Source organism: Carcharodon carcharias, chromosome 19 (genome assembly GCF_017639515.1).
Source record: "Carcharodon carcharias isolate sCarCar2 chromosome 19, sCarCar2.pri, whole genome shotgun sequence".
Lineage (NCBI taxonomy): Eukaryota > Metazoa > Chordata > Chondrichthyes > Lamniformes > Lamnidae > Carcharodon > Carcharodon carcharias.
The window spans coordinates 39,374,754-39,395,715 of NC_054485.1; the positions used below are offsets into that span (position 1 = coordinate 39,374,754).

The 20,962-nt window shown below is 40.8% G+C and overlaps 1 protein-coding gene across 1 annotated transcript; it reads right to left on the minus strand.

The window, feature by feature from the left end:
* Window positions 1-5,141: 5,141 nt before the first annotated feature.
* LOC121291670 (platelet-activating factor receptor-like) lies at window positions 5,142-20,746 on the minus strand. Its single transcript, XM_041213165.1, has 3 exons — window positions 20,540-20,746; window positions 13,010-13,119; window positions 5,142-7,179 (listed from the first exon to the last, which is right to left on the minus strand). The coding sequence occupies exons 2-3, from the start codon at window positions 13,054-13,056 to the stop codon at window positions 6,153-6,155; spliced, it is 1,074 nt and encodes a 357-aa protein (XP_041069099.1). The 5' UTR covers window positions 13,057-13,119; window positions 20,540-20,746; the 3' UTR covers window positions 5,142-6,152.
* Between the last annotated feature and the right edge of the window lie 216 nt (window positions 20,747-20,962).

The following is a 20,962-nucleotide window of genomic DNA, read 5'->3' on the forward strand; positions in this document are numbered from 1 at the left end:
TGAGATGCGCTCTGGGGCTTTCCTGACTACCTGCCTGCCTCCCTTCTTCCGACTGGTGGTCACCCATTCCTTCTATGACAGCACTTCCTTATGCTGATGAGTGACCACATTTAAAAATCTTCTATCCACATTAACCTTCAGCTTCGCGGATGCACTGCTGTGTCTCCAGCTGATGCTCAAGCTCTGAAACCCATTGCTCAAGCTGGTCAAGCCGGTGGCACCAAATTGTGTGTGCAGAAAAGCTCTCTTTGGCCCAAACATTAGAATAACACATTTACTGGACATTTCTCTTTCCCATACCAGTTGTGGCCACCTCTGCTGAAAAATTGAAGTGACACTCTCCAAGACATTTAGTCATCCAGCTTGATTTGCACATGAGGGTAATAGATTGCTTCACTCAATCTGCCATCTGCTACGTTCTGTCTAGCATGGCCTCCCCTGCCTGCACAGGTTTTGATACTCATCAAGCATCCTCCTTTCATAAGCAGAAACTAGATCCCCAACCTCTTCAATCAAGGCAAAACATATTCCTCAGTTGCCAACGATAGCAGCTCCTATTTGTAGTATTCAATTGTTGAGTTTGAGTGTGTGAGTCTGTTACTATTGATGCTTACTGTGCTTGACTGATTAAGCTTGGGTGTGGACTTAGGGAAAAGCAAACACAACTGTAGAAAGAGTTAAAACGCAAAGCTGAAGCATGGAGTAGACATTTTAAAGCACTGAATAAAACCTGTTATACACAGAGCAGCTTGTGTCATCTCTGAATAGATCTGAGATTTATGCAACACTGTTCAGTCAAACTCTACTTATCACCTCATATGTTCCCATCATGCTCTACTTATCACCCAGTATGCGCCCACTGGGTAAATGTTACAAAGTGGTATTTTTAAGGAAGAGTGATTGACAAGGCATGTTCTGAAGCCAGATTCATTGGGCCTAGCTCATCTTAATTGGACACATATAAAGGATGAAAAGAAGATAAGAGCTGGAAATGGGCTGCTGATGAACAGAGCTCACATCGCTTTCAACAGAAGGAGTGGCTTGAGGGTATAGTTTGGTATAATTTGTTGACCAATTGTCTGGAGTACTTTAAGATGAGAAAGAAGAGAAGCAGAATGTCATCATGAATCCACAATTGGCACACATCCTCCCATTTCCCTGCCTTGAACATCATCCAATGTCTTCCTTTCCAGGACTTGAAGTGGCTCCACATCATTGGTGAGAGAATAGACGTTTGGGAGTCTAGTAATAGTAGGTTCCTACATTACAACAGTGACTACACTTCAATAAGTACTTCATTGGCTGTTTAGTGTCTTGAAGCATGCAGTGGTTGTGAAAAGAGCTATATAAATGCATGTCTTTCTTTCTTTCTTGTTAATGTCTTCTTCAAATTTCCCCAGATATTCAAAGTTACCTTGCCCTTGAAAAGAATATAAAATGGTGAGTTAACAGTACTTGGAATATTCAGTACAGAAACAGACCATCCAACCCAACCAGTCCATGTTGATGTTCATGCTCCACTTGCGTCTTCTTTGATCCCTTAAGTACATCTATGCTATTAACCTCTATTTCTTAAGACAGTGTGTTCCACATTCTTGCCACTCTCAGGATAAAGAAGATAATTCTGAATTCCCCATTTGATCTCACGGTGATTATCCTATTTTGGTGGCCTCTAGCTTCGCTCTTCCCCACGAGAGGAAACACTCTCTCTGGCCGGAATTTTCCAGCCCCTCATGCCAGTGGGATCTTCCGGTCCTACCGATGTGAATGGAGCTTTCAGTGGCTCAACAGACCCACCGCAGGGGAACCCACTGCAGGGCTGCTAGGAAATTCCAGCCTCTGTTTCTACACTATCAAAACCTTTCATAGTTTTAAAGACCTTTAATAGGTCATGCCTTAGCCTTCTATTTTCAATATATTTTGAATACTGTGATATGCATGAAAATGCAAGTGTCAGTATGCAACCCATATGACAGGTGCATATACCAAGAAATTAATTTCTATGCAAACTTTTAGTGGGTTAAAATATATCAGACTGCGGGTGAAGGAATGTTTCCTGGGGAAGCCTGGGAGTGTAGCTTGTGCCATGCTAGTTCCTGAGCACTTTAGCACATTGTGAAGGGAAGTTACAGTAGCAAAGAAGCAGACATGCTTGGTATTGTGCATTCTGCCCTTGATATCATGTCTGATGGAGTTAGGTCATTAAATCTCATTCTGCGTTGCTGCCATGCAAAGTGTGGCTGCGTTTGTACTGAATATCATCTTCAATCCCTCCCATTGTTCTCACACTTCTCTCTTTGGAACTGTGAAAGGACCTACTCCTCTACCTAAGCTCCTCCCACAGCATATTTACAGCAGCATCTGGATGCCTGGTTGCTTTATACCCTCCATCAGACCTGCCAGGCATCAAGTTCAATGAAAATTTTCTGCAGGGCTGTCTAACATTTTTGGTGAATGCCTGTCCCTTTAAGCTGCTTCAGGCCTTTAAACCCTGCAGCAGTGCATTAGGTTCAACGTTGCCATGTTGGATAGCTTAATGGTCCAGCTGCAAATCAAATAAAGATGAAATTTGAAAAGTATTGATGTAGATCTACAATGTCAACTCACAATGTTATCCCCAGTCAAATATCTGATACAGTTTCTTGTGATGAGAAGATATCAGGAAGCAAATGCCTATGTGTGGTCCTCATGACACTTACAATAATTTACATTGTTTTTTCCCAATGAAAATGCCTATTTAATCAACAATGATACAGTTGTTCTTCACCTGCAATGTGGTATGGTAGATGGACACACCTTCATGGTCACTGTAAATTAGGTGACCATTCATCTCCATTTTCTGGGGACACTCCTTAGATTAGATAGTATGTCTCTGGGTATTCAATACCCCTGGAAGTGTCCTCTATTCATGAAACTTGACCCTGAATCATGAAACTCATCCCCAAATATCCTGATAACTAATTTTTCACTTTGGATATGTCTAATGCACAAGTGAGGTGCAGCATAGAGTATGTTTTTATTTAAATCACTTTGGACAAAGGTGTCTGCTCAATTTCTAAATAATAATAAATATGATAACTATTTCTATTATCTTTATTATTCCTAAGTACTTGTGACATTGATAGTACAATGCTATTGCACTTGGCATCCCTAAGATGCTGGCTGAATGCCGTATAATGTAGAGCACACGCAAGATTATTACTGAAAACAGAAACATTTTGCTGAAGATTTTCATCTTGCACTCATCCAGAAAAGCACAAGAATTCCAAATTTTGAATGATTCCCATAACTTATACTGCAGGAGAATAGGATGCTGACTGGCTGGCAAGTTGACTCTGATTGGCTGAAGTGTGGACATGAAGAAAGCAATGGGAAACTATCGGCTCCCCAAGCTCCTGGATAATTCAAAAAAGGCGCAAGGCTTGAACATATTTTATTTACAGAGAACAGTCCCCTGTGTATGAATGTAAGTTGCTTCTGGCAAGCATAAATGAGCCACATTATGAGCTCGGCTGATAATATTAAATTGGTTGTTAGTATAGACATTAGTGCACTAAGGATTGTTCAGCTGCCCAGTCATGGAATCACATCTAACAGTAGACACTTTGTTTTGGGTTTTACAAGTATGGGCTGGTTGAGTATGGTCTGTACTCTGTATATTATGAACAACTAAAGGAACATGCTGTTTGATTCAATCAGCCAATTGCTGGCTCATGCAGCCGACATACACACAAGGTTCGAGATTTGGTGTAAAGTGAAAATAGTGTTGTCAGGAAAATGTAACAGCTGCTTTAACAACCAGCTTCAAAACGATTTTCCATATTTGATACCAGCGGGAAAAGAAACATCAGTGACATATTCAATATTTTCCATTTTGAGTGGAGGCAGGACATCTATAATAGAATACAAAGGTACCATTAAATATATAGTTGCTCTTACCAGTACGCACTAGTTCAATTTTTGCTACTGATTTTTTTTCACCAAGTTGTGTCACACAGACTAGACAGTATAGACAATGGGTACGGAAAATTATCATTATGAACAATGTTATTATATTATCTATACATGATGTTGGAGTACTCATCAACAGTGCAGTGTCACATACGTATTTTTTATTTATAGTGTATCTGTGCAGCTGTTGAAATATAGCCTGCTAAAGGTTTTTGCCTCACTGCAATGCACAACCTACATTTTCCATCCTAGCTACTTTGCTGGTCCTCCCAGCCTGTGTGTCCCTGGATTTGTTCTAGAAAATATGGTCACCCTACTGTCACTCTATGGTTATCAACTGCCCCTCTATAGAGTAGAAATAATCTTTTATTGCCTCTCCTCTACATCCATATCTGTTGAGAGCTCTGCTGTGACACACAATCTCATCTAAACCCTGGTTTTATATCTAAGTAATGTTGAATTTGAACAAAGTTCACAGTTGGTGTATTATACACAGCTTTGGCACCCCTTTGCAGGGTAAGGATTTAAAGCAAAGGAAAAGATGCAGTTTAGATTCAGAGGTGTTCCCAGGAACCACAGCTATGAGGAGAGATGTGAGGAGTTGGAGACTTTTCGCCAAAACTGAGGTGATGAGAAGGACCTGAGAAAAGTTTCGGGATTGTTTATTATGGCATGTTAAGTAATGATAGATAGTTTCCAGTGATTAAGGAGATGACATAGAGCGCACAAATTTCAGATGAACTTACTGTCTGAAAGGCAGTAGAGGAAGAAATGCCAGTTGTATTTAAAAGTACTTGGATATGCACTTTAAAATACTCTAACCTACAGGGCTATGGACCAAGAGCTAGAAAGGTGAGATTAGGCTGGATTGTCCTTTACCGATTATCACAGAGGCAATGGGCCGAATGAAATCCTTCTGTCATGTACATTTCTATGTTTCTATAGCTTCCATCAAAAAAAATGGAGGGAATGTAAGGAAAAAATCTTTACACAGCGAGTAGTATTCCATACCTGGTGTTGAGGTAGTGTGTCAAAATCATGCAAAAGGGAATTAACTAGCTGCTTGATAAATATGAAGGCATAAGGTGAATGAGCAGGAAAGTTGTATTGTACTGGGTGGTGGGTTTGGAGAAAACCATCAGCAGTGATTTGACACACCAAATAATTCTTTGATTCTGAGAGTCTTTGTTCCATAAATAATGTCAGATTTATTTTTACACTTTGTGTGCCAGCATCCATTTATATACATTACCCGCATAATTGTTAAGACTTAATACAGTTAAAACAATCATGATGAAAGGCTAGATTCTGGCGTGTATTGCTTCCAGCGCTATAACTAGGCAAAGCCAAGGTCAGGACTTAAATGAAGGGTACAAAAAAATTATAAATATTTTTTAAAAGTACAAAAATGTAAGCAATAAAAAAATGGAGTACTTCATCTACAAAAAGAATATTTAAATTAAGATCAAAAACTAGTTTTCAAAGAAGCAAAATAATCAGGATTGTTTCCAGTGGGGAAAAATACCAGTGTGATGTATTTTTCTTTTGAACATTGTGATGAATGGAACACTTATCGGTATACATGATCAGTAAATAAGAATTCCCACATTAGCTGTAGGTCGGTTTAAGTTCAGAGGAAATATCTCACTTCCCAATACATGGCTCAGTGGTGTAACATTGTATCACGGCTTGTCTTGCCTTATTTCCATTTGGCCTCATTACACTAAAAATGGTAAGACTCTTCCAGCAAATCTCCCTTCACCAAAACATTTCTCGAGCATCTTTTCATGGAGGCACTGCTGCTTTAAAGTCATCAGCTTAGAAAATACAATTCAATTTTAGTCTTTGGTGCTCCTGGCACAGGCCTCCTCGTGGCAATGGTGCTTGTTGGGAATTTGGCTGCACTCCCCCATCCTATGACTTTTCATCCATTTAAATTCAAAGATGAAAATTCACTCTGAGAATTTAAAATTTGCAGCAGACACAAGCGTCTTTTGAGTCATGCCAAGCTTCATTTGGTGCAGGATGCAACTGAAGAAACCTGATGGGATGCTTTGCAGCAGTAAAACCTGAGAATAAAGTCACCCAAGGATGGCCTGAATTTATTTTTTTAACTCAGCTGAAAGTATGTCAAGCGCTGTATAGTGGTGAGTGCTGACATAAAATTTAAGGTTAGGCACCATTTCCTGTCAGTCTCAAGGCTACGAGGTAGTGAGTGAAGTTGACCTGATATGAGTTTCTGAGGCCTCAAATGTATGCACCTGAAATGACAGGCAGCGCATCAGTTTTCTGAATGTTTTCTTCAACTCTCTGCGAAATCTCTTTACGGAGAAGCAATAGATGATCGGATCAATGCAGCTGTTCAAGCTCAACAAAGCTATGTTTAATTGGTGTACAATGTCCATGGCCTTGGGAGGGCCACAGTGTGGCACCCCTTTGGAGTTAGCTTTGCTTAACTCCCAGGGGATTAGGAAAACATGATAGGGCAAAACGCAGACCAAAAACACTACAAGCATGCCCAGCACCATTGATTTAGCTAGCCTTCGATGGGCACCTTGAGAAGCTTTACCTTGAGATGAAAGAGCTTTCATTATCGAAACATAGCTGAGTAAAACAATCAGTAAGGATATGAGGAAGAACGTGAAAGATGCATATACATAAACTGTTCTGTCAGAGTATTCTTCAAAACATTTTGTGATGGTAAGCCCTTTCTTGAAAGACTGTTGCTGCATCAATGCAGGAACGGAGCATGCAAACCAAAATATCCAAACAGCCACACAGGTGTAAATGGATCCTATCGGCTTATTGAAAGGAATGTTCTGCCTTCTCATTCGGACTGTGCAGTATCTGTTAATGCTAATGAGGATCATAAACGTGATGGCACTATATGTCGCCATGTAGTAGAATGCCCCAGCTAGTCGGCAGATGACTTCTGAAAAGATCCAGTCTCCCCCTTTAAAATAGTAAACCACCCAAAATGGTAGAGTGAGAATAAACAGGATGTCGGCCAGAGACAGGTTAATCAGATACACGCGGATTGCTTTTTTAACCTTCCTGTCATTCCGTAGAAATGTCAGTAGTGCAATGCAGTTCCCAAAGAGTCCAACAACCAGGACCAGCAAGTAGACAAGTGGTAGAATGAAGTTCTGAACAGGTTCCCAGGTGTCACAGGCCATGGCTGATGGGCCTATCGAGCTGTAGTTCTCACTGGAGTTCATCATTATCCCTCTGTAGAAAAATAAAGCAAGTATAAGGGCAGATGAAATTAAAATTCTGTCAATACACATGAGGAATTATAGATCATCCTAAAAGCTGTTTTCAGCTAATATTTGAAAAGTTAATAACAGGAAATAAAGGCAAAAACTGACAAGTTCTGAAATTATGGTCTCTCATCAACTTAAAGAGCCTCACCTTGTTTTAGGCCAAATTCGTGAGAAATAAATAATTTGCATTATCAGCAAAGGATTATTAATATGCTGATTTGAAATAAATTAGGAACAAGAACACAATTAATTAATTTCCCTACTGCACTTAGGCTGCCGCTTTGTATGTGGGAAGCAAGGCCGATTGCAGCACTAAATTCCTACCCAGCTGTTGTCTCATCCCTGTGCCCAAGCTGCCCATGAAGACAATGACAGATATAATAGTCCCACCTATTATGTCTGTCATTCTAGCTGATCTAGATAAAAGAGGAACCAGCTAGTTTAAAGATGAAATCGGGCAACTCAGAAACAAAGTAATTTATAATTGTGACAAAAAAACTCTATGGCCTAGAGTTTCTTCTTTGGGCGTAGCTGGCAATCTGCCTGCAAATTGTTCTTGTTTTCCGAAGGTTTTTCATCACTCAAGTTTCCATTTAAATTCATTTTGATTGATTTTTATTCTTACACGGAATGTGAGCGTCGCTATTTGAGACCCAGCCCTATTGTTTTCGAGAAGGTGGCTGTGAACCACCTTCTTGGACCAAGACGTCCATCTGGTTCAAGTACATCCACAGTGCTGTTAGGAGCGAAGTTTCAGGTTTTTGACTCAGCGACAGTGAAGGAACAGAGATATAGTTCCAAGTTAAGATAGCATGTGACCTGAAGGGGAACTTGCAGGCGGTGATGTCCCCGTGCATCTGCTGCCCTTGCACTTCTAAGTGGAGTGAGTCGGAATGACATCGGGTTACTGGCCCAAAGGTTATGTTTCTTGGATTTCCTGGTCTGCCTTCCCCTGGTCCCAGCCCCACCTACCTGGTAAAATCCCTCTTCAAAACAAATATTCCATATTTGGCCTGGATTTTCATCCTCGAGGTGAGTCAGGAAAATTCCTAGCTCGGCCTACCTGCCTAAGGAGAAAGTGCCTGCAAGGGCAGGATTTTCATTGTGGGAGGGGAGGCATGGGCTGCAATCAAGCCAGAGACCTGGGAAAGAGTTAGGCGGCAGCTAGAAGGGTTGCTGGGTGTGGAGGTGGGCTGATTAAAAAGTTGCCACTGTGCTGTGGGGCTTCATTGTAGTTAAAATAAAAACAGAAAGGCCCTACAACCCTCACCCCTCACACCCGCTCACCCCGCACACACTCCCCATGCCTCATCCATGCCAAGCTATGGTCCCCACCTACCCCCTATGGCCCCTTATACTGCCATGCCAAGCTATGGCACTTCCATGCCTATTCATCCTCTATACACTGTGTAGCAGCAATGAACCCAATAGTGGCAGTAGGATGTCTAGTAAAAAAAAGTTTTAAAGTTATTTATTCATAAAAATGAATTTTTATTTTGCTACAGCCCAATAAAAGTGGCAATCATCCAGACTCTTTAAAGTTTCAGTAGACGAAACTGCAAGCATTGAAACCTCTTTATCTTGTGTAAATAAATGTGAAATTTACAGGTATTTCAGTACTCTAGTGGTTGTCTGGGCTCTCAGCCAGGAATACACAATGAAGCTTGGCTGTTGAAGCACTTGAGCCCAAGAGAAAACATTGTTAGACTTGATTGCTCTGGCTCTCTAGTCTTTGCTGTCAATTTCACAATATTTATTTGTACATTTAAAGAGTTTTCAAGTGCTTGCAGTTTCTGCTATTGAAATTTTAAAGGGTCTGGATGATCGGGACTAACATTTGGCTGCACTAAAAGTTATTTTCATGAATGAATGATGGATTTTAAAGCTTTTTTTACACATCCTACTGTCACTATGGGGTTCATTGCTTCCGTACAGTGTATAGAGGGTGCATGGGCATGATAGTGCCATAGCTTGGCACAGAGGGCATGAACCTTTCAAAAGGTTCCCTCATGCAGACTATGGCTCACAACTCCCCTGAGGTGTCCAGGACTTTTTAAAAAGCTAGCCCAACTCCATGAAAATTGCAAAGGACGAGGTCATGGCCATCCCCACAATGGGGACAGCCAGGTCAGGAATGCAGGGTTCTTGACCCAAGCCAACCTGCACCCTTAAAAGGCACTCCCAAAGAGCGAAAAGCCCGGGAATGGGGTCAGGAATCCTAGAATTGGGACCTCTCACCATTGTTAAATGGCTCCAAATTCATCTTGACTTGGCCAAAATCCAGGCCAAATTCCCTGATCCCACTACCCAGCTGGAAGCTATGCTAAAAAGGAGCACCCACCAAAGAATTTGAACAATAGTGTTTTTTGTAATCTCTCACATTTGGATATTTTTGTCTATTTTGAAGGAATTCTTAAGTTAATTTATATACTGTAATAACATTGTTGCAAAATTAAATTTGGTCTATACGGCATTAACTATGGTTTATAAAAGGTTAGCTCCCAGGGATACACAGTTATTTGGAACTGGATCTAGGGTAGCTAATGAAACAATTAACAGGAATGTTTACACTAACACACATCGGTTTGAGGAAATAGGGAGAGGTCATTTTAATGTTCCAGAAATGTTTACATCTATAATGTTGGATTGGTTTCATTGAACACAGCAGAAGGTCAAGCTAAATCCACCCCACTTGTTTTAAAGTGGAACTAATTTCCATGTAACTCTAACCTATTAATAAACGGGGCATCATGGGGTAGATCTTGACTTTGTATAAAACATGGGGAGACAATGGTGTAGTGGTATTTTCACTGAACCAGTATTCCAGAGACTCAGGGGACCCAGGTTTTAATCCCGCCATGGCAGATGGTAGAATTTGGATTCAATAAAATCTAGAATTAGAAGTCTAATGATGACCATGAAACCATTGTCGATTGTCGTAAAACCCCATCTGGTTCACTAATCCCCTTTATGGAATGAAATCTACCATCCCTATCTGGTCTGGCCTACATGTGACTCCAGACCCACAGCAATGTGTTAACTCTTAACAAGGGCAGTTGGGGATGAGCAATAAATGCTGGCCTAGCCTGTGACGCCTGTATCCCATGAATGAATTAAAAAAAAGACGAGAATGGACTAGGACCCTCAGCAGAGAAGTATTTTCCCAATGTTAATAGCCTTGTAGGAGGTATTGTGGCACAGTGGATAGCTTCCCTTCCTCTGAGCCAGAAGCTCTGGGATCAAGTCTCATTCTAGAACTTGATGACCATGGAAGGCATATGCCTAACATGGCCAAACAGGTTGATTATCAATCTGTGGGCCTTTTGGTTATGTCTATGGCAGTGGTAAGAGTGGGAGAGTCTCCTTGTCAGCCATAGCCTGCAGGAGGCAACAGCAAACCACTGCAGTACCTTGCCAAGCATAACCAAGGCCTAACACGTGGAAGTCTATGGCCACCAATGCCCTCTTAGGTCATGCTACCTGAAGAGAGAGAATGATGGTTTTGTATGAGAGAGATGATGGTGCATGTTGTTAGCTACTACATTGAGAATGTAAGCTGTGCAGGATTATTGGCACTTATTTTTCAATACAGAATGAACAATGACCTCAAAACCCACCAAACCCATCTGTTGACAATTAGAAACATCAGTGTAAACATTTCAAAGGCTCTCCGAGGTAACAGCAATTAGTGAAAATTGGTGACTGACTTGTTAGGTTTAGATAATAATTGAAAGTGGTTTCAGCAATATTTCTATAATATTTGGCAGCTTTATGAGTTAAATCATGACTTATATGAGGGAAGCCATGCTTAATAACTCTCTGAGAGATATAATATAGCATTTCAGTATCAAACATAGGCATTCAGGAAGGCGACAAAGTAACAGATTATTTCTAAATATTTGTATTTTGGAAGATGCAATTGCAATACATTTATGTAATAGGTCAACCTCATGGCAGAGCATTGGAGTTTTCTGTATCATCAGGTTTATGAGTCATTTGGTAAATGATGTGTACAATTCTGAAGACTTCTTTTTACTGCCCCTCAGGTTCCGAGAGTGCATTATTGGGGGAAAATGGTTATATTCTACTTCAAGGACTTAAGAAATGATAAACTTTCTTATAGATTTTAGAGGAACTTTTCAGCTAGTTTATTAATTTTAACAGATGGCAGAATGTATGTAATTTTTCAACAGATGCATATATACCAGAGTGAAAAAATTCTCTCTTTGCTCCTAATTTCCTCTCCTACATAGACTCATTCCGGTGGTATAGTTTCTCAAGCATTTAGCAATCCAGCAGCTCTCACCCAAGGGAGCATTCTTTATGAGAGTGGCAGCAGGCTATGGGCATTGCCGCTGTCTTCATTTTGATCTCCTCTAGTGTTTGAAACCAGGAATGTCTTTGCAGCTGCACTGTTTTAACTTTGTTGTGAGTACAATGGAAACCTCCTTTATATAGCCTGGGAATGTCCAGGGAACTGCTTCCCCTCCGCCATCGCTCTCACAAAGTTACAATAGCAGAGCAGGAGTAGCTTCCAGGAAATACCTGGCCCATGTTTCTACATTTCTCATCACTGCTCAACAAAGGCTCCAACTTTCCCCCTCACTAACTGGTGGATCCTGAGGCCAGTTGGAACAATGCTGATATCAGCTTATTCAGCATAGATGAGGATTGAACCCAGGATATTGCTATCCTATACATCTCTGTAACAGACAAGTTGCATAAGATGCATTTACTCTCAACCATCAGTGGAGTCCTAACATTCATAGGTCTGTTTGAATTTTAATCACATTACCTTGTTTTGAGAAACTGATAGAAACCAGAAAATCTTGGCTATTAGCATATCAGTAAATGATGTCTCTGGTGCATTTATTTCAGAATTGACTGGGTAATTTGCCGACAACTCACCACATGCTGTTCAAGTTGCCTCAATGGTTGACGTGATATTAAACCCTGTGAAACCAGCTATCTGAGGCAAAAATAGTTGTCAGCATCTTGATTTCATATCAAAATGTATAGTTCAGCACTGAAACTTGTCATTAGGGACACAGCAGGTTTGTTCCAAGACATATAACAGACTCCATACCATCCAAGCAGCAAACAAATTCAGTGAATAAAAACTGAATCATTCAACCCATTCCCGGTTAAAACTTGAATATGGAAATTAGTGTGATGTAAATAATACTTTCCATTATTTTACATCACAGTCTGAATCATTCACTTAGTCATATTTTGTATTTGTTTCCTATTGAAATGAATGGGAATAGATTGCTGCTGATGCAACTATATTATTGCATGTTGAAGTCATGGTAAAGAGATAATCAGAAAGCTTCTTTTTCCTGTCAGAAGAGTGTCAGGTTTTTAATCAAACCGATGAAGTGTTTCCCGCCATCAGCAACTCGACAGCCAGTGGCACAATTCCAACAGAAGGCAGTGCTGGCTGCCAGAGTTGCCGTTCTCCCCTCAAACTATGTTGCTTTACTTCCGCAACAGGCTTTTTATCACATGTTACTAAGGTGAAAAAATAACACATTGGCTCACCCACCAAGAGTTTGAGTGGTCTGCAACTTGTAGCAAAGATCGAGTGATTGCAGAGCTTGTTTAACAGCAGTAACGCATGAAAAAGAAGATGTTTTACACAATTTCTCCCTCAATGAGGGAGCCATAAATGATGCAATGGACTGTTGAGAAATAAGCATCTTATATGCTTTCTCTTTTACAGGGAAAGAAATTACCAGCAATGCCGTTATCAGGGATAATAGAGACTGGAGAGAGAAACAGCAGTGCAAACTTACCCCAAATTTGGGGGCTCCTCAGTCATGATCCACAATTGTGACCCCATTTTGTTTGTAGCTTCTTTCAGAGGGTTCTCTAGATTGCTCTACAGTATACAGTCAGTGGTACCCTATGAAAATGGAACATTGAATGTTAATACAGTAATGCACACCTATACCACATTCAAGAACTGCCCACACAGTCTGTAGAAACAATTCCTTTCACATCTAGCTTCCTGCATTGCTGGTGCTGACTGCTGTTTTTGTGAATACAGTTGGCTGATTAGAGCTCTCTTAGCCCAGATCCTTTGCCTGCTTGCAGCCAGCTTAATACATTTAATGCACGATAGCATTGGAAAAATTAAATCGGATGCTTTTGGGTACATCCTAAGAAGTTTAGCAAAGCAGCAGATTTGATGGGTTAAACAGTCTCTCTTTTCTTGTTTTCTTATTGCAATATTTTCAATCTTAAATATTCAATGACAAGGTGATCAGTTATGTCGCCTCTGTCATTTGGGAGTTTAATATTACAGAAACTAAAGCTCCATTACTGGCAATATCGGAATTCTACTGGCGTTATTTTTACAAGGACTAGACAAAGATATAGAGTAAGGAAAATCAAGCTATTTTTCTTTACTGGGATACAGCTAATTGCAAAGGCTCTATTCTTTAGGATCTGTCAGTTATCCATATGGCTATGACAGGGAACACAGACAACCTGCTGTTAGAGTGTAATATTTAATCCTCATCACACCTATACAGTTAAGTGCCAGCTCTGAGGAATAAACAAATAAGAACAGCCTGTAGATTTCTTTATCTTGGAAAATGGAGAGAATCATAAGATGATACTTTCTAAACTGAGAACTGTTTCAGAATAAATAAAAATTATTGATGGCAAGGCATCAGTCACCAGACATTGGGGTTCTGTCATGGGACATAGCTATGGAATTCATGAAGCTGAGGGGGAGACACTAATTGTGAATGAGCTGTAGTTTTGTTATTGGTCAGTCAAAGGGCTTCTGCAACGGAAGGTGGTGGTGTGTTGACTGAATTCTTTTTCTTCAGATACCATGGCCTAAGAGGGCATTGATGACCATGGTCCATGATTATGCTTGGCAAAGTATTGCAGTGCTTTGCCATTGCCCTCTGCAGTCTGGCTGACCAGGAAACTCTCTTGCTCTTATCCCCTACCATCAGGCATATTGAAAGGATTTATAGGCTGATAATCAACCTGTATGGCCACATTATGAACACATCATCTGTAGCTATTAAGTCCCAAAGTGAGACTTGAACCCAGAGCTTCTGGCCCAGAGGTAGGGATGCTACCACTGGGCCACAAAACCTCCCTGATGACTGAGTTATTGAGGTTAAAAATAGCAAGTGTTCCCCAGCCCACACTTCAGATACTTGCAGTGTACAGTTTCTGATAGAGTTTCTGTAACAACTTGAAGAGAATCCAAGAATCATTGTGAACTCAAAACAGTTTCCAAAACTGCTCCTGTTCTTTTCCCCATTACTTAGCAAACACACCAGGGTGCTCCCTACCCTTCCTTTAAAACCAAGGGGTAGTAACTGGATATTGCTGTGCCTATTTCATGGATAGCAGCCTAAGAGGGGCATTAGGCCCCTAACAAGTGAAGAAGTCAGGTCTGTTTCACTCAGGATGCCAACGAAAGATGTTTTTCTTAAAGTATTCCTGTGGAGCGAGGAGGAGCAAGAGCCACCAAATCCACAATATCCCAATCAAATCACTTCCAACTCATTTCCGCTGCAGAAAATTCCAACGGCCTGACTCATATGCTCTTCCCTCCCATTGCACAGAACCTATACAAATGTAGGATCCAAGCATATTCAATTTTTAATACTCAAAACACTACCTAAGATGGTGCGATCATTCTTTTTGCTTGAACTATGGCCTGAATTTTGCACTCGTCGGGCGCGCGCGATCGGTGGGCCTGGAAGTTCATGCAAAATGTGCTTCCACCTGCGATCGGCCCCCAGTTGTGATCTTACACTGGCTGGCCAGTTAACGGCCAGCCAGCGTGAAATGTGCGCTGAGAAAGGCTCAGCACTGCCGGTGGGAAGAGGACGGGCGCCAACGTCACCACGGGTGCTGGTGAGCGCTTCCACTGAGTGCCCTAAAGGCAGACAGATGCCTCAGGGAGCCGCAGATCTCCAAATAATAAAAGAAAGCTCCAAAATGCTGCAATAAAATGACCATGCAGCACAATCAAGCATACCTCATAAAAAAAGTGCACAGATATTTCCTTTTATTTTAAACCCTAACGGAGGTTTCATCCCGCCCTTGGATAAGGTTTCATGAAAAATGTAAAGCCAGCCTGGCCACTTGGCCTATTCTCCAGCCGTAACATTGGACGTGCCACAAAAAAACGCAGACAATTGGGCCATTAATGGGCTTAATTGCCCCCTTAATTGTCGGCAGGTGCTCTTCTAACTTTTGCATGTGCTTGCCGAGCGAAATATTGCGCGAGTGTGCGATGACATTGGGACACTTGCCTGACATCATTTTGCACAATTTTACCCCCGATCAGGTCCAGCGCGCGCCTGCCCATAGGACATAAAATTAAAGCCTCTGTGTCTTACTCTGTGTGTTGTCAGTGAATGAGTCCTGTGGTACAAAGGCTTGTAAACTCACAATGTCTCTCCATGGTTAATAGACATTTACATTAAGTTTTTGGATAAATGATGCATTTATAAGAAAACAATTGTAATAGACTTTTACAATATACAACATCCTGTAGAAACCCCCCATGTATAGAGCTTTGGTGAGCATAACCACATAGGAGATGCTAATCACTTTCTCCCTTTGATTTTCACACTAAAAACACAGAAAAGGACAGAATGTTGGATGTTAAGAATTTGATAGTTACAGAAATGCTTATTGAAAGAGATTCTAAATACAAAAATCAGCAGCTGAAGAAAAGTTATTATTCTGTGAAGAGACCAGAAGTGGTAGGTCTGACGAGTGAGTGAACCTTGGTTCTGTTTGCTAACCACTTAACCATACCTCAGTCAGAAGATTCTACGTGTGGTGTTTGAAGAGACATAGCTTGGTAATAGAGGTGGTTTTCCCCTCTTTGTAAAGATAAAATGATCCATCAGCTATTTATTCATTTTCATGGCTTATTCCCTAAACACTGGACTTGAGCACACATTTTTTTGTTTGCTTCTAATAGCAAACATGCTGAGTAATATAAGGCATAAAATGTGTGCAATTGTCCTGTGGAATAGTAAAATCTGAGTCCATGCCTGCATTCCCACCTCCTTCCCTCTCTTAACACATATGTTCCCACCTGACACCAAGCTGCCTGGTGTGGAAGCTGGAAAAACTCAGCAGGTCTGGCAGCATCGGCGGAGAAGAAAATTGTTGACGTTTCGAGTCCTCATGACCCTCCGACAGAACTTGAGTGAATCCAAGAAAGGGGTGAAATATAAGCTGGTTTAAGGTGTGTGTGTGTGTGGGGGGGGTGGGGGGGGTGGGTGGGGGGGGTTGGGTGAGGGGAGAGAAGTGGAGGGGGTTGGTGTGGTTGTAGGGACATGTCCCTACAACCACACCCACCCCCTCCACTTCTCTCCCCCCACCCAAACCCCCCCCCACCCCCACACACACACACCTTAAACCAGCTTATATTTCACCACTTTCTTGGATTCACTCAAGTTCTGTCGAAGGGTCATGAGGACTCAAAACGTCAACTCTTTTCTTCTCCGCCGATGCTGCCAGACCTGCTGAGTTTTTCCAGGTAATTCTGTTTTTGTTTTGGATTTCCAGCATCCGCAGTTTTTTTGTTTTTTATCTCTGGTGTGGAAGCTTCCTCACAAGATGGAAATAAAATCAGAGAGTCAGCTGAGTCTCCTAAATCAGTACACCTCATACCGTCCAACTGCACAGTGACACTTGCAGAGCTATGGAGCACAAACATGTGCTATCTGGCAACTAGTCTTGTACTGTGGAGAGGGGGCAGCTTAGTGGTTAAAAAAAAGTAAGTAACAACAGCAAAAGTGATTAAAACAAACTGCTTGGGTTACATATGCTTTAAAAAAAGACAGAAAGGCTAGTTTGACATTGAAATTCAGCAAATAACAAAACAAAAGAAGAAGTGTTTTAGTCCGGCTCTTGCCTATGCAAACACCATCTGCTCTACTTCCCACACACATGAAAAGGCCAATGTAGAACCAAGGTCCAGTATCGAATTGCGGTTCATGGTGAGGGTGGAAGCACATACTCTGTATGTCTGTGATACTAACAGCTGCAAAGTCTGTGCCATTTCTCAGTAATTACACAGTTAAAATATACAACTTCCTTGTTTGGCCAGCTATATAAGCCAACAAAATATGTAAATACCTATGCCATTGACGCACATCCTTACAACAAACACATCTACAGTAACAACAAGCACTTCAGCAGTGTAACTGATAAAGCATCTGTATGGTAGTAGTGGTTAAGTGATTAAAATGAAACACTCAAGATCCATTTCAGTATCTGTTTAACAAGTTTGAATCCCATCACCCACCTAAAGGAATTTCCCCTGAATAAAAGAGCAGTTAAATTGTTTGCCCTGGGTAGCAGAAATCCAGCGATCTTTAATATGTGTACCAGAGATGGTGGAATGCAGGTTTGTGCCTCTGTGGGAAAATGCTGAGTGGAGACCAATCATTTTCCTACAGGAAGAGAGAAGTTGGAAGGGATGTTGTCTCAGACACTGTTGTGCACCAGCAATTGGGAATGCCAATGCTTCTCAGCCTAGAGAGTGTGTGGTCCACGGAAACCCTACAAAAGCAAAGCGAGGGAGAATAAACAATTTAAAATAAAATGTATTTTCTCTCATTTGGTCAAGTGTCTAATTAGCATTGCACTCAAGCTACAAATTGATTATAGATAGATTTTTATAAAGATTATTTTAAGATTGCAGACTAATACTGTGTCTGTATGTGGAGGGATGTACAGTGGTGGGATCTGGAATATTTTGATGTCATCATATCTGGCATTACAAATTCAGTTTTTTTATTGCAACATTCATTTTTTAAAAATGACATCACAACAGTCGAGGGTGTAGCAGGTACATGATCTATCATAATGCAAACATATCACAATGACCAGTGTTCACAATGGGTTTCTTGGCAGCTGTCCTGAGTTATCATGAACTTAATAAAGCCATTTGCTAAGTGTGCAGAGATGTAGTGTGGCATTGAGCTTCACTGATTAGGGAGCTCCCAGAGTAGATTCTCAATCTGTACAAGCTAGTGATTTTGAGCCAAATGGCCATGAGGGGGCTACTTTTGACTCAGTGCCATCAAATTGGCTAGGAAGCAAAGAAGTAGATGTAAATAACAAAAATAATCAGCTAAGCCTGATCACTGCACAGAGACCCCTGCTGGAAACGTGCATTCATTGAGGAGCAGATAGAACTTGGCTGTGTCAACCCCAATATTCAAATATGCAACACTCAAAATCTAAGTTGGCACATAAACAATTGGACATTATAGCAGAGGGCTGCCAACCCCACCTGTGGAAACAAACTGTGACATATGTCAACATGTTAACTACAATGAAAATTAAATGGGGAAAGGTGTATCATGGGCAGTCTACCCAGTATCGCTCATTTCACATTATTGTCATTAAAATTAAAAAGAGCAAGACTTGTATTTATAAAACACTTCTCATAACCACAGGACATCAGAAAGTGTTTTATAGCCAATGAGGTACTTTGTCAGCATCATGGTCATGTCAGAATTGCAGCAACCAATTTGCATGCAGCCAGCTCCCACAAATGTGATGTGGTAATGACCAGACAAACTGCTTTCATGATGATGGATGAGGGATAAATATTGGTGGCCAGAATCCTGAGGATAACACGACCCCTGCTCTACTTTAAATTAACAGTATGGAATATTTTACACCTGCCTGAGAGGGCAGACAGGATCACAGTTTAATGTCTTATCCAAAATATAATACCTCCAACAGTGCAGTGTTGGACTCTCAGCCTAGATTTTTGTGCTTGAGTCCTGGAGTGAGACTTGAATCTACAACTTTCTGACCCTGTATGAGGTGCTACCAACTGAGCCATGGCCCATGCTAATTACAATAAATACCTCCAGGAGAGGAGGGGAGAAAATTAGTTCTGGGATTTTCCGGCCTCCTAAGTCCATTGACTTTTGGCAGGATTGGACAATCCAGTTCGTGAGCGGAGCTGGAAAATCCCACCCTAGATGTAGGTAGGAGGAGGTGGGTGGGAGGAGGAAATACTTTATTTTATTAATTTGAAAAGGCACACTAATTTAAAAACCTAAGTTGTTATATTAGCAATTAATAATCTGTAGCGAATGGTTAAATTGAAAAGAGATTAGCAGATTTGAATCTCTCAATGAGATGGAGAATAAGAATCGTCAGCTGATGATTTGTCACTGTGAGTATTGACTTCAATATCCAACACCAAAGGACAATGTTGCTGCATTGGAACATTTTGGAAGTACGTTCGATTTTTGGAATAACTGGAATTAGACTGGAATAACTGGAACTGTGATGTTCTGGAATTCCAGAACAACCAGTTAGAAAATGTCATTCAACACTTACCAAAGTTAAATAAGTTCATGTTTCAGGAGATCCTACAAATATTTGCAATGTAGATTCGAATTCACTTTACTTATATTTATTACCACTAAACCAGTACAACATTAAATTACTTCAGTACAAAGCAAAATCACAAATAAAACATCTTGCAAGATATCATATTTGAAGACAATGTTCAATTAAGTGATCAGTACCCTTTTTAAACTGTTGGCGGAACTGATAACCAATCAGAAGAACCAGAGAGAAATTTAAAAAGACAGTGCACTTAATCAACGTACATGCTGAGGAATAATACACAATGCTGTGTTCACGTCTGATTTATCAAATAATCAAAAAAAATTACAAGAACACAATTTGTAAATTGTTGACAGATTTCTCTTCTGTTTTTTTTCCAATTTTCTGTATATCAGTTCTGCACATGCCTTAAGGTGTTTACAAAATTTGAATTGCAGAAGTGATGTGCTGCGCCACAAGGTGTAAGTTGTGGGTTTGTGGCACCTCACCCACACAATGTGTTCACATTTTCAGCCAAGTCCGCAGGGAGTGAACGGACCAGCAGAAGTGAGGTGCTGCACCCTGAGGAGAGCAATGTCAGGTGACTTGATCCAATCCACTCTCACTCTCCCAACAGGTGATTGCAGAGTGGTACTGGCAGATTCCTGCTGGAGTTAGTCAGCATACCTTCCCTTCCTCTCAACAAGGGGATGGTAGTAGGTAGAGGCTGCTGAAAAAGCTGGGGTAAATGAAATAACTGCAATAGCAATGCAGCTAATGCCTAATTCCCAAATGTAAATTCATATAAATGTGTAAGTTCTGATACACCATGTAAATCCACTGAAACCACAAAATAAAATAGTGTCGAAAATCATTTTTGTCCTGCACAAAGCAGATAAGATTCAAACTTTAACGCCTTCAAACTTCTTTTTGTTTATAGATACAGAAACGAAGGTTGAAACACTCACCCTGAGTCACCAAGCAAAGCAACCAGTCATCTGTGAATTCAGAAACTGCTGAAGAAACAATCTGGAGGGAATCCTTGCAGTGACATATTCCTAGTGCATTTTACACACTAGTAGCCAGTGGAGTTGTTTGTTCACATACACTGAATAAACTAATAAAGGATTGAAAATGTCCAGTTCTCTTGACAGTTGCTGCTCAGGCACACCCCTTCTCATTCATTGGCCAGTGGTTTGTTTTGAAACTCCCCACGACAGCTCAGATTGTGTCTGATCCATTTCATCTTTTTTGATATATCAATTTGATCAAAGCCTTCTTGTAAATTACTCATGGTAAGGATGTCTTCCCCACTTCACTTGTTAGGTGCTGTGGTAAGTGAGTGGAATTTTTTTAAATTCATAAATTTTCAATGGGACTTTCTGCTTTAT

Coding starts and splice junctions, on each gene's coding strand:
- LOC121291670 (XM_041213165.1), bottom strand. CDS start 13,056: ATGGGGTCACAATTGTGGATCATGACTGAGGAGCCCCCAAATTTGGG. Junction 7,180..13,009: donor GAGGAGCCCCCAAATTTGGG/GTAAGTTTGCAC, acceptor ATTTTTCTACAG/AGGGATAATGATGAACTCCA.